This window comes from Spermophilus citellus (genome assembly GCF_964194105.1).
Source record: "Spermophilus citellus genome assembly, chromosome: 3".
In the NCBI taxonomy this organism is placed as follows: Eukaryota; Metazoa; Chordata; class Mammalia; order Rodentia; family Sciuridae; genus Spermophilus; species Spermophilus citellus.
This window is the reverse complement of record NC_138184.1, coordinates 141,435,397-141,448,017: the sequence shown is the minus strand read 5'-3', so window position 1 is coordinate 141,448,017 and position 12,621 is coordinate 141,435,397. Positions and strand designations below refer to the sequence as shown.

Genomic DNA, 12,621 nt, shown 5'->3' with positions numbered 1-12,621 from the left:
GCTCTGCCCTCAGGCACCCCCTGAGCTTTGCACATTGGGCGGGGACACCTGGATTTCTCTGGCCCCCTGAGTGGGGCCAGCTTGGAGGAATTTCCCAAAGCCTATTAGAGCTACGGCTGCCTCCTGCCTGCCTCCTCGGGCTGGGCAGGGCTGAGGGCGGAGGGAGAAAGGGAGGGAGGGAGGGGGAGAGGAGGAAGGAAAAAAGTTGGCAGGCGGACAGCAGAGCCGTGTCTGCATCCATCGCAGAGAGGAGGCCCGTGCGGTGTGGGGCGGGCCAGGAGCAAGGAGAGGCCTTCCTCCCTTTGTGCTCCCCCCGCCCCCCAGCCCTATAAATAGGCCCAGCCCAGGCTGTGGCTCAGCCCTTCGAGGGAGTTGAGCACCAGGCAGCCAGCGGTCTCCGGCCAAGCCCCCTGCCAGCATGGCCAGTGAGTTCAAGAAGAAGATCTTCTGGAGGGCCGTGGTGGCCGAGTTCCTGGCCATGACCCTCTTTGTCTTCATCAGCATTGGTTCGGCCCTGGGCTTCAATTACCCAGTGGGGGGGAACCAGACGGCGGTCCAGGACAACGTGAAAGTGTCACTGGCCTTCGGGCTGAGCATCGCTACTCTGGCCCAGAGTGTGGGCCACATCAGCGGTGCCCACCTCAACCCAGCCGTCACACTGGGGCTGCTGCTCAGCTGCCAGATCAGCATCTTCCGGGCGGTCATGTACATCATCGCCCAGTGCGTGGGGGCCATCGTCGCCACTGCCATCCTCTCGGGCATCACCTCTTCCCTGCCCGGCAACTCGCTTGGCCGCAATGATGTGAGTGGGGGACCCCAGGCTTGGGGGGGTGTTCTAGAATGGTGTAGAGCGGGTACTGGTTCCATCCTCTACCCATTGCGCAGATGGGGACACTGAAGAATGGAGAGGACAAGAGGTTGCTGGAGGTCATGTAGAGAGCTGGGGCTGGAACTCAGCTGTGTTGCGGCCCAGGACATGTTTTCTGCCAAGCACTGTGGGAATCAGAGAGCCAGAGAAAAATGTCGTGCCAAAGTCCCCTGCAGAGACCTTAGTGTGAGGAATGAGCTCTGAAGGCAGCTAACTTCAGGCTGGAGTTCTTCAACCCTTGACTGTAGTTTCTTGGCCCTCCTCAGTCCAGCCTGGGCAGCCGCTCCCCACTCTGTAGCCCTGCACCCGGGCAAACTCTATCTGGCATCCCCAGCCAGGCTGAACGAGACGTCTGCATGTCTGCAGCAAGTTCTGCAAGTGTGTGTGTAGGACATCCTCAGGGAAGCCCCCCACACTCACACAGGTCCCTAAATCAACTTCCCCTAGGAAGCAGGGCAAGCGCCCCTTTCCATTCCTCTGCCCCTGGGAATCCGGGAAAGATAAAGGAATGAAAACTCCCCCAGGGTCTGTTTGCAGGTCGTTTTCCTGGATGGCAGTGAGGATAGAAGGCAGGGCTGGCCCCACAGTTCCTGGGTGCTGAGGGGTGTGGCATATGTGTTTGTGTGTGTAAAGTCGCAGGTGTGCATGCTTCTGTGGACATGGGTCTCTAAGCCTGTGTAAGCTGTGTGCACATTTGTGTGTGGGAGTGAGTGTGTAACAGCATGTGCCTGTTGCTCCTGGCTTGGAGGACAAACAGATGTTAGCAACTGGGTGGCAGTTGCTGAAAATAATCACTCCCGGGCTACTTAGCACAGCTAAGTGGCTGTTGGTGGCGGCTGCCTGCTGTCACAGACCTGGGCTTTTCCAGCTCCTCAGCCAAGTGCAAACACTGAGTGCCCTTGGGCCTCAACAGGGGACAGTTTGGCCTGTGTGGCTGCTAAGGCTTGAGGGATGTCTTTGAGGCAAGCAGGCAGCCGGTGGGGGGCACCCTCGGAGGAGGGAAAGAGATTCGGAGCAGAGAGGAGGAACTCAGGATAGAGGAATGAGGCTGCAGGGCTCAGCAGGGCAGGCAGGTGTAGGACATCGGGAGATAGCAAGGGCTCCTTGGAGATGGCAGCGGGCAATTACAATCCTCTTGTGTCCCAGTCAAAGTTCAGGTCTTGGTGCCAGCAGCCAGGGAGGCTGGGTTAAAGTCTGGTGCAGAGGGAACTGGCGTGGCCCTGCCGTGGGGGATTAGCACTTCTTGTGTCACAGTGACACCTCACCAGCCCTCTTTTGAGCCAACCTCTGCTCAGCCCAAGATTGAAGATTAGCTCTGCAACTGGAGTTTAGACTTTAGCCAGGGAAGATGTGGCTGCAACAGGTGTAAGGAACGGAGCTGGGGGAGGCTATGCCCCTCCAGGCTTCCGTCTCTCCAGCAGGAGCAGAGGTGGGTGACCTTGGGTGCACAGGGTCAAGTTCACGCTGGGTAGGATGGATGTGGGCCCCACCCTTTTGCTTCTCCAAACTGAAGGTCCAGGCAGGTCCCACAGAGTGGATGGAGAAGGCTTTGCATCTCTAGTATGGGCATCTGAGGCAGGGGCAGGAGGGTGGGGCCCCTTATGCCCTCTCTGGCCTCCATTTTCCAGAGTCACCTCAATACCTGGGCTGGGCAGGTTGCAGATGGAGGAGAAAATGGAGCAGTCTCATGTGTGGGGCCCCATGTTGGGCTAGGAGGCAGGTGCCCTGGGTTCAAGTCCTGTCTGTTACTAACTGGTTGAATTTCCTTGGAACTGACGTCCTAAGGCTCAAGAAGGAGCCTCGGTCTGGTAACATCCCTTGGCTGTGCCCAGGCTAACTGATTCATGTTGGTTTAAGCTAATCACCCAGCCCAGGAGGGTTTGGTTAAGAGGAACCCCCACAGGGTCAGTGCTGAATGTAAGGGGACTAGTCATTGTTGTGGGGATCTGGTGCTGCCCTGTCCAGACAATGGTCTTGGGGGTTCAGGAACACACGTCTAGGCTTAGAAACAGAGAAGGAATGCCCCCCAAAGAGTTGCCCCCCAACACTGGCCCTGGGATCTGGCGGGGTCTTGGTGGCCTCCCTGACTCCAGAGGGTCAGAGCACAGTCATTATAGCAGGTGACACACTCTTTCCTCCATGCCCCCGGGGAGGTTCTGGCAGCCCCTCTATTCCCTGGCTCCACCCTGGCCAAACCTGGGTGGGGTAAGTGGTTGGCATGGAGATTTCCAAAGAAAATAGGGGGAAAAATGTGGCAGGAAGTGGTTAGGGTGAGTCAGGGGGTGTCCTCCGGGGACAACTTTCTCAATTGAGTCAGGGCTCAGTATATACCCTAGAAAGACCATCCAGCCTGTAGGGTCCTGGCTGGTCCTAACAGCCAAGCCCCAATTTTGGCTAAGGGTGAGTAACTCTGAGGCTGACAGTTACTCTGGCCTGTCTCTGCCCTGACCCAGTCACTAACACCTATGTAAACCTTCACAACTAACTAGGCCTAGGTGATCCTGGTTCTGATCCGTGATGGGACACAGCAGGGCGTGGCTGGCTTGGGAAGTGGAGGATGCCGAGGGCCTACAGCATTGGCCAGCTGTTTCCATTCTTCCCCTCCGCCAGCTCCCTGTAGCTGGGGGTTGCTAGGTGCTGAGTGCAGGGCTGGGTCAGCCAGAGCCCACAGGCCTGGGGCAAGATAAGCACTGTGCACAGCTGCCTATTGATAGAGGGCAGCAGGCAGGTGTGATAAGAGGTGTCAAGGCCGGCCTGGGAACTTTTGAACTGGTGGGAGGATCAAGAGGGCTTCAGGGAGGAGGAGCCACATGAACTTAGATGTGGAGATCTCCCCAGAGAGGGAAGGAACTCTAGGTAGAGAACTGTGTGTGCTCAGGCCAGGGGGCAGTGGAGGCCGTGGCTTGGGAGCATTGGGTGTGGCCGGACTGGGGGTCAGAGTTGGAGTCTGGGGTTCCAGAGAGTGGTGGGCTCCAGATTCAGGCCAGTGTCTGACAGCACGTAGAGGGACTGCATTCCCAGAGCCTGTGAGTTCAGCCACCCTGGAGGCTCAGGCAGAGGGCAAACCTAACTTCTTTGGGACCATCTCTCAGCTCTGCTGATTTGGGGCCTAAGAAAATGCTTCCACCTGTTGCTTCAGGGCCTCAGTCCTAAATGCCTCCTCTTCCCCAGTGTCCTGGGCCTCAGTTTCCCCAGCTATAGAACTGCCACCAGCTCTGTCCCAGAGTTGAGGCCCCGGCTGCTTCCTCCAGGGCTTAGGTGTGGGCTGCAGAAAGGAAAACCAGAGTTCTAATGATCCTGCCCGGGAGAGGCTGGGGGCTGGCTGATGGTGCCCTAGCTGGGACGTATAATTACTGTTTCCAGCCAGAACCAGATGAGGGGGAGGGCACGGAGAGGTAGGAGCTTTGCGGCGGAGACTTCCCTCACTGTGGAAAATTCTGAGGCTGTCTCCCCCAGTCAAGCCCTTCCAGCAGCCTGACCACTGCCGATGTTGGACGCTTGGCCCTCATCCCCGGGAGCCCTCATCCAAAGGGGCAATGTTCAGAGAGGGCACCCCACCCACTGGGGTGCCTTGTTAGGGAGAACTTGCCCCCACCTCACCCTTGGGCCCCAGCCCCCTCTGCAGGTCAGGCAAGCTTCCAGAAGTGTGGGGTGGGGCTATAAGCTCATCCCAATCCAACTGGGCAGTCCTGCCCAACCAGACCTCAGGGCCCAGAGAGAGCCCCCACTTTCTCTAGGGCCCCACCCAGCAGGGGTCATCCAGCATTAGCCCACTAGGCCTTTCCCCAGGCAGATCCTGGGGGCTGGCTTGGGAGCTGTCCTGGGGGTAAAGGAGTCTTGGGTTCTTGCTGGCAGAGGCTCCCTGGGGTCCCTGAACCCTACCCTGTAGAAGCACCAGTGAATTTGGGGTCTTCCAAGCAGCTGAGATTGGAGCCTCACATTCGAAAATATGGACAGGAAAATGTTCCTGAGACCCTATGGGTGGTCAGGGTCCCCTCAGTCAGGCCTCTCCCTGGGGACCGGAGGAGCTCCTCCCCTGCAGTGGCATGGTGCTCAGGGGCATAGGGAGGAACTGTCTGCACTCATCTAAGCTACTGTCCGGTGAGGTGGGCACACCCCAAGGCTGGAGCCCACAACTCAAAGATGGCAGAAAAGGCTGGAAATGTTTGTTCTCCACCCCTGTAGCAGCTCCTCTCAGTGCCTGACATTCCAGTCAGGGCTCCTTTCAGCAGCGGGTTTCTGCTCAGTGTAAAGAAGAATTAGTTTTCATTTGGGAAGCAGCTGCTTCCAAGTTAATAAGCTCCCTGTCCCCAGGGGTGGGCAAGATGAATCTTCTCAGCAGGGAGGTTGCTCTGGAAGTGCCTGATTTGCAGAGATACAGTGGAGTGGCAGGGAGGTTCTGTGACATAGGATCTGGGCTCTGTCTGAGACCTGCAGAGGGGTCCTGCACTCAGGTTTCTGAATCTTGGCCTAGAGGGTGCCAGCCCGAGGTCAAGAGGGAGAAATCCTGGAGACTGCCTGGGGCTCCAGCCTGGGCCAAGGCCTCCATTTTACTACTGGGGAAACTGAGGCCCATAGATGCATGGAGACCTGTCAAGTTGCTCAGGGGGTTATGTCAGGGCAGGACCGTCCCTCCCGCCTCCTGCCTCTCTGTCCTTGATTGTTTTCGCTGCCTGGTGCACACACTCATGCTGCACAAATATACACACTAGTACATATGCATGTGGCACACACGGGGGGCATACAGGAGACTCATGGCTGGATGTCCCACTCAGGCCCTGGGATCCTGGGGGCAGGGGGTGGCGGTTCTTCAGTGGAGCCTCTTCCTCTCCCTGCCCTGGAGTAAGGAAATGGAGGAGGGAGGGAAGGGGGAAGCCATAGCTTTGTTTATTGTTTCTTGTCAGGAAGATGAAATGGCTTATGGGAGCATATAAAGGGCCCTTTGAGACTTGCTGCTTCTCACTTAAGGGGGCTCCTTCCCTTCCCCATCACCCACCTCCCCAGCCATTAGTGGCGACTGCAGTGTGTAAGTGTCACCAGAGATACCCATGCAAACACACGGTGCTGCCACCTGGGACCTCACACTGGGCAGACCCCTGCCATGCAGAGCATGTCTGGCTAAGAGCTGGTGTCATGTATGACATGGTTCAGGGATGGGTCAGGCACACTTGGCCAGTACCTGATCAGTTGGTCTAAATGTCCCTTGTGGGCTTAAATAAAGTGCTTATCCTCTAATTTGGGGGAGCCGGGTTTTTTTCTCTATTCCTTAGATCAAGCTTGTTAATTCTGTTCAATTCCTCCCTGTTCCTATTATTAGCATTTTTTGGATGGCTTTGTTCTCCAAATTTCTAAGGGAGGATCGTTAAATTTTTTCACTCTGGGAGTGGATCAATCCAATGCTCCTTGTCATTCTGTCAATCTTTCCATTGTTTATTTTTAGGCCACAGTGTTTAGGGCACACAGGATTATGGATTTTTGTAGTTCTTTGACAGATTTTTTAATTTAATTATTATGTAATAAGTCTCTCATGGTTTAACAAAAAAGGGAGAGACTCATCCCTGGACACGTGGTTCTCAGTAGATACAGAAGGCACTAATCTACAAAGCCATGGACACCCCCATATGCACGTGTGAACACTCACAGAGGTGGCACCGTAGGGCCCTCAAGGCTCCCCTCCCTTCCCAGTGCTGAATCCTGCAGGCTCTGGCAGATAGAAGAGGCTTCCGTGTCTCCTGTTCTCTTTTCTTCGAGAGCAAATGCTCAGAGCCTGAGCCAGGTCTGGCTCTGAAGCCTGCTGCTTCCCAGGGATGGGGTGCCAGGGTACCCAGGCCAAGTTGGGTGCCCTGAGTCTTAAAAGCTACCCTGTCGGCCTGCCCCTGGGTGGCAGGGAGGATTCTGATCCCATTTCATGATGAGGTCAGTCTTGGGCTGTCCTGGAGCCTGGGACACACTGGCAGTCTGTGGAACTAGCTTCCCAGTCCAAGCTCCCTCGATGGCCAGCCAGCTGCCTAAGAGTGTGGAGTGGCACCTGTCGGGGGTGAGGATCCTGGCTTTGCTTTCTCCTCCCCGGGCCTCCACCTCCCCTCTGTCATCTCGCTAAGCCTCTGCACACACCAACTCATAAGGCCCCAGAGTCCAGTGATGGCTCTATCTTCTTCCAGCTAGAAAGCAAACACAGGTCCTGCATCCAGAGAATTCCCTGGAGCCAGTCTGCCTCTAGAGAAGCTGGGAGGTCCAGAAAACTAGACTTTTCTGCCACTTCTGTGAGCACACATGGAGCTCCCCTCAGCTGGTTTGGGCAGGGCATTGATGGAGCTCCCAACCAGAAGGAGATAATACACCCACCCCCTCTCTGGGGAACACTGGCTTCTCTCCCCAGGATGTGCAGAGTTCAATGAGGACATGGCAGCATGGGGCCGAAGTTAATTCCAGCCTGGGACCCTGACAGCCTTCCAAGGCTTGGAGCTGCTGGTTCTGAACGGGGCCCAGAATGATGAGCTGACACGGGTTCTAGGCTTGGTTGGAGAGTTTGTATATTTCTGACACTTCTGAAGAATGGTGTGGATTATTCTATTATTCATACTGGCAGCCAGAAAACTGACTGCTATGTTTTCACTTTAATCAATGTAATAGAAGAACCAGGCCAGGGAAAACTATGTGGGAATGTACAAACCACACACACACACACACACACACACACACACACACATGCACACACACTTCCAATAACAAGTGACCACATATGATATTGGTCCTATTTAAGCAATTGTTTCAAATTCAATGGGTTCAACACAGTCACCTCGGGCTCTAATCTTTTACCTGCTCTTTCCAGGACATCAAGTTTCCATAAACCTTTAACTGCCCCTTCCAATGATGAGTTATTAAGTTTTCCCAGATCTGATTAACTCACGTGCATTCGGTAGTGGAAGAAAGGTTCAGCAGGAATCAGGGGAGGCTTCCTGGTGGTGGCGGTGTTGGAAGAGGAAGGTGCCAGCCCCATGATTCTCGGTAGTTGGAAAGGGGGTTCCTGGTGGAGTTCACAGGCCAGGTGGCTGCCGCTTCAGAGCCCTGGGCCTGGAACCAGAGCTGTTCTGCTCACTGAGCATGGAAGAGGCTGCCTTTGGGTAGGGCCAGGGACTCTCAGACCTGGTTAAGAACAGAGAAAGAGATGAGTGCATCTGTGAGAAGGGTGGGATAGGGAAGCACAGGAGCCACTTATAGCAATGTCTCCTTCATCCTCAAGAAAAGGCTGGTTTCAGGATTCCTGCCAGCTAGCAATTAGGCCGGCTCTGGAGAGCAGAGGCAGGAGCAAAAGAGGAGCCTGAAGTTCACAGTGGGCTCAGGCTCCCAGGGTGAGTGTGGATGAACCTGTCCTTGCAGCTCCCCCCTGCCCAGCCATCCCAGCTCCAGGGAGGCCTGTTGGTAGTTCCAGCTACCCTCACTCCCATCTCTGTACCCCTGTGCAGGGCAGTCTTTTCCCCTCCTGCCTGTCTCCAAATCCTGTGGATATGATGAGAAAGAACCAGAGCAGGAGCCCCACCCACCTCCCTGACCCTTCCTGCCTCTGCAGCCCTTTCGAATGTTGGAGAAAGCCCCCATTGCCTTTGAGACTTCCCACGGCCCTAGAGGGGACCATTAGATCCATTTTGCAGATGCAGAAACTGACGACCAGAGAGGGTCGGTTCTTGCTCACATTGCCAGCAAGTAAAACAGCCAGACCCCGAACATGGGGCTTCTGCTCCCACCAGCAGACCTTGGGGTGGGAAGAGAAGTGGCATTGCCTTGAGGGCTGGCCAGCAAGAGGGATGGAGCTCTGGGGTCAGCCAGAAAACACCTAGAGCTGGGGCTATGTGACAGGGGAGGGGATGTGAGTCATTCCCAGCCAGTGTTGCAGACAAAGGCGGGAAGAGAATTGTTCTTTGTGCGGTGGCCTCGGGCAGAGCTGGGAAAACCTCTGGAGGAGCGGAGGTATGCCCCCCACCTAGGATTTTAGAGAATCCTGGGAGACACCCCCATACTCTCAGGCTGGAAGCTAGGAGGTGAGACTTCCATCTCTGGTTTGTTAGGATAGAGCGGCTCAAGAGGTACCTTTGGGCATCTTTGCAAGTGAGACTGTCAGCGTGGTCCACCTCTCTTGCGTGGGTGCACCTGGCACCGGGAACCACCACACTTGGAATAGGTGCAGGGACTACATGAAGAGGGGTCTTCCTGCAGCAGCTGCAGGGAGAGAGAGGGCTCCGGTGACCTCATGGCAGCTTTTATTCTCTTCTTTTTCCATGAGTCATGTTTCTAAAAGTGGCCCAGGAGCAGTGGCAGCCCGACTGTAGTGGCGGGGGACTATGTGGCCAAAGAGAGGGAAGGCAGGGCCAGGAAAGAGAGAGAGAGAGAGAGAGAGGAGAGAAGGAGGGACGGGAAGGGCAAGGCCAAAGGCAACAGGAGAGACAGGGAGTGGGACAGCCAACTAGAGAAAACTCTCAGCTGGGTGTGGTGGGACAGGTCCTAATCCCAGCTACGCAGAGGCTGAGGCAGGAGGATTGCAAGTTCGAGGCTAGCCTCAGCAACGTAGTGAGACTGTTTCAAAATAAAATAATAGAAAGGGTTGGGGGTGAGGCTCTGTGATAAGTAGTCTCTGGTACTAAAACAAAACAACAGTCTCCACGCTCGGGGATTTTTTTGATGTAGCAGGACATGGGGTAGAATGTTCTGGACTTTGTGGAGATGAAGCAATGTTCACAAGGCCCTCCTATCCACTTGCTTATCTTCTTCTATGAAAGTCCCTGATGGTCTTCCCCTGGACCTGGGACTCGCCCCTTGCCCCTCCCCCATCCTTGGCTATTTGAGGATACTGGAGCCTGGAAGTCACTGATGCAGGGACCCTGCCCCACCCAGGCCTTGGGGCAGAGAAGGGCAGGGTCCAAAAGCACTGGGGCTGCTGAGCAGGAGCTTCATCAACAGTTGTGACAGGGGACAAGGCCCTATTGCCACTACCTGCCCTGGTGCCTGGGTGGGGTCTGGCCCCTCGAGGCCCAGTGAGGAGCTGAGGGTCTGGTCTTTTGTGCCTCATCCTGGGAGTCCTGGGGGTCTCCAGACACAGTTGCTGCCTGCCCTGCTCACTGGGCCTCCCTGCCCCTCTCCCTACAGCTGGCTGTTGGTGTGAACTCAGGCCAGGGCCTGGGCATCGAGATCATCGGCACCCTGCAGCTGGTGCTGTGTGTGCTGGCCACCACCGACCGGAGGCGCCGTGACCTTGGCGGCTCAGCCCCCCTTGCCATCGGCCTCTCTGTAGCCCTGGGACACCTGCTGGCCGTAAGTGGGGAGCCTTCCCAGGTGGGGTGGCAGTGGGGAGGGCAGGGCCAGGGCTGCTATGGGACCCTGGGTAGGAACTCCTGCCATGGGGTGAGGCGATGGGCAGTCCAGCTCTGGGGGTGCGGGTGCCCAGGAGAGGGACCTCTGACTCTCCTCCTTCCAGGTCTGATCATCCCTTCTTGCTGTACTTCCCTGATTGTTCTTTCTCTCTCTCTCTTCCCCCACCCACCTCTGTCCTTGTCACTTTCTTGGCTCCTCTGATTCGCCCCTGGCCTTCTCTGCAGATCGACTACACAGGCTGTGGCATCAATCCTGCCCGGTCCTTCGGCTCCGCCGTGCTCACCCACAACTTCAGCAACCACTGGGTAAGCCACCCACTTGCCAGGGAGGGTGGAGGGGGGTCTCATTTGGTGTCACATGGGGAGTCTGACCCTGCCTTTATGGTGTCCTTTCCCATCACCGAGGCTCTGGGAGATATCCAGGGCAGAGGAAATCAGGAAACTGGGGCCTGAGATGAAGGGGTTGGTGGGATCAAATGGCAGGAGGATTTAGGCCCAGCCTCTGCCCTCCCGGCTTGGACCAGCCCCCAAGTCCTCTTAGCAGCATGGTGGGGAGCCTGGGGTTGAATCCCATTCCTGCCATTTTCTTTCTTTCTTTCTTTCTTTCTTTCTTTCTTTCTTTCTTTCTTTCTTTCTTTCTTTCTTTCTTTGGTACCAGGAATTGAACCCAGGGGTACTTACCCACTGAGCCACATCCCCAGTCCTTTTTTGTATTTTATTTAGATACAGGGTCTCACTGAGTTGCTTAGGGCCTTGCCAAGTTGTTAAGGCTGGCTTCCAATTCACGATCCTCCTGCCTCAGCCTTCCCAGCCATTGGAATTGCAGGTGTGCACCACCACACCCGGCTCCATCCCGGCCACTTCTGATTCAGTGTGAGCTACCTTCTTAGTGCCTCGGTTTTTTTGAACTGTGAAGAGGGCATACGGTAGCTTCTCCCTGCCAGGGTCACCAGGAGCAGGGAGGGACTCCCTGTCTCTAAGCTGAGCTCAGAACAGAGGAAGTGCTCTATGGGTTTTAGCTCTAATTATTGCTGATGGGTATGTTCCTGGCCAATCTTTTTATTTTATTCTATATCTGGGGCCCTTCTAAGGCTGGGGAGGTGGGCAATGAATGGCCTTCCTCAGGAAGGGTCTGGTACTGAGTCCCCAAGAGGTGGGGGGCTGTCTTCTACCACACAACCTGGCCTGGACCCATTCCGAGGACACTAGAATGTCCCCAGGTTGGAATCAGCCCTGCCCACCTCTATCCTGGACACAGAAAGGAGAGAGCCCATCCACTGGGGTGGTGGGAGAGGATAACTCAGGAAAGCTTCCCAGGAGAGGGCCTTTGGTGGAGCTTCTGAGACCTGACCAGATGCCCACTGAACGCACCTGCTCTGTTTCTAGATTTTCTGGGTGGGGCCATTCATCGGGGGAGCCCTGGCCGTGCTGATCTACGACTTCATCCTGGCCCCGCGCAGCAGTGAGCTCACAGACCGCATGAAGGTGTGGACCAGCGGCCAGGTGGAGGAGTACGACTTGGATGCTGACGACATCAACTCCAGGGTGGAGATGAAGCCCAAGTAGAGAGGGCCTGGCGCGGGCATCCGTGGGGGGTGGGGCAGGGACGGGCAGAGGGGAGGGGAGGGCTGAGATCCATATCGTAGACACTCTGACAAGCTGGCCAAAGTCACTTCCCCAAACATCTGCTAGACCTGCAATGGTCAGGCCTCGTCTGGGGCATTTCTATTTCTTTCTTTCTCTGTTTCCTGGCCTCAGAGCTTCCTGGGGACCGGGTTTACCAATTCACCTACTCCCTTGATGTCACCGGAGGAGGTGAAAGAGAGGGACTCACCTGCTAGTTGTCCCCTCAGAGTGTGTTAGGAGGTGTGCCAGAAAGTCCCCCCTCATCCCAAAGTTGCTCACCACTCAGCTGCCGCAGGTGCCAAGTTTCTGCCATCATTGCCTGGTGCCTTGGGCACAGCTCTGCTGCTTCTCTCACGCACCTTGCTCCCCAGGGGTGCTCTGAGTGGGAAGAGATCTCAGTAGGTGCAGTGGGGAGGGGAGAAGCTCCAGACAAGCTTTGCTTCTTTGGCCTGGCTTGCCCCAGGGCCTCCGCCTTGGACTTGCTGCCTGGCTGTGGGATTGTCCTTATCACAGGGCCTCAGTGATCTCTATCTGTGCAGGGGCAAGGACAGGGAGCACCGAGTGGGTTCTGTAAGGGTAGAACCTCACGGGTTCTAGAAGGCATAGTCCAGACCAGAGCATCACTTCAGCTACTTGCCCTGTGCCCTTTCCCCAAGTCCAAGCCGGGTCCACATGTCTGTGTGCTGTACGCGTGTGCAGGCAAGCTTTGAAGCAGAGAGGGACAGAGAGTCCAGGTCATTGGAAATGCCTGTTCCCCATGGA

The 12,621-nt window shown here is 56.0% G+C and overlaps 1 protein-coding gene across 1 annotated transcript; it reads left to right on the top strand.

Moving 5' to 3' along the window:
- Positions 1–346: 346 nt before the first annotated feature.
- Positions 347–12,219, top strand: AQP1 (aquaporin 1 (Colton blood group)). The gene is made up of 4 exons (XM_081288106.1): positions 347–802; positions 10,010–10,174; positions 10,459–10,539; positions 11,620–12,219. The coding sequence occupies exons 1-4, from the start codon at positions 419–421 to the stop codon at positions 11,797–11,799; spliced, it is 810 nt and encodes a 269-aa protein (XP_081144232.1). The 5' UTR covers positions 347–418; the 3' UTR covers positions 11,800–12,219.
- The last annotated feature ends 402 nt before the right edge of the window (positions 12,220–12,621 follow it).

Excerpts from the sequence above, each read along its gene's own strand:
- AQP1 (XM_081288106.1), top strand. The coding sequence starts at position 419 with ATGGCCAGTGAGTTCAAGAAGAAGATCTTCTGGAGGGCCGTGGTGGCC. Across the intron at positions 10,175-10,458 it reads CCCTGGGACACCTGCTGGCC|ATCGACTACACAGGCTGTGG; the intron begins GTAAGTGGGGAG and ends CCTTCTCTGCAG. Across the intron at positions 10,540-11,619 it reads ACAACTTCAGCAACCACTGG|ATTTTCTGGGTGGGGCCATT; the intron begins GTAAGCCACCCA and ends CTCTGTTTCTAG.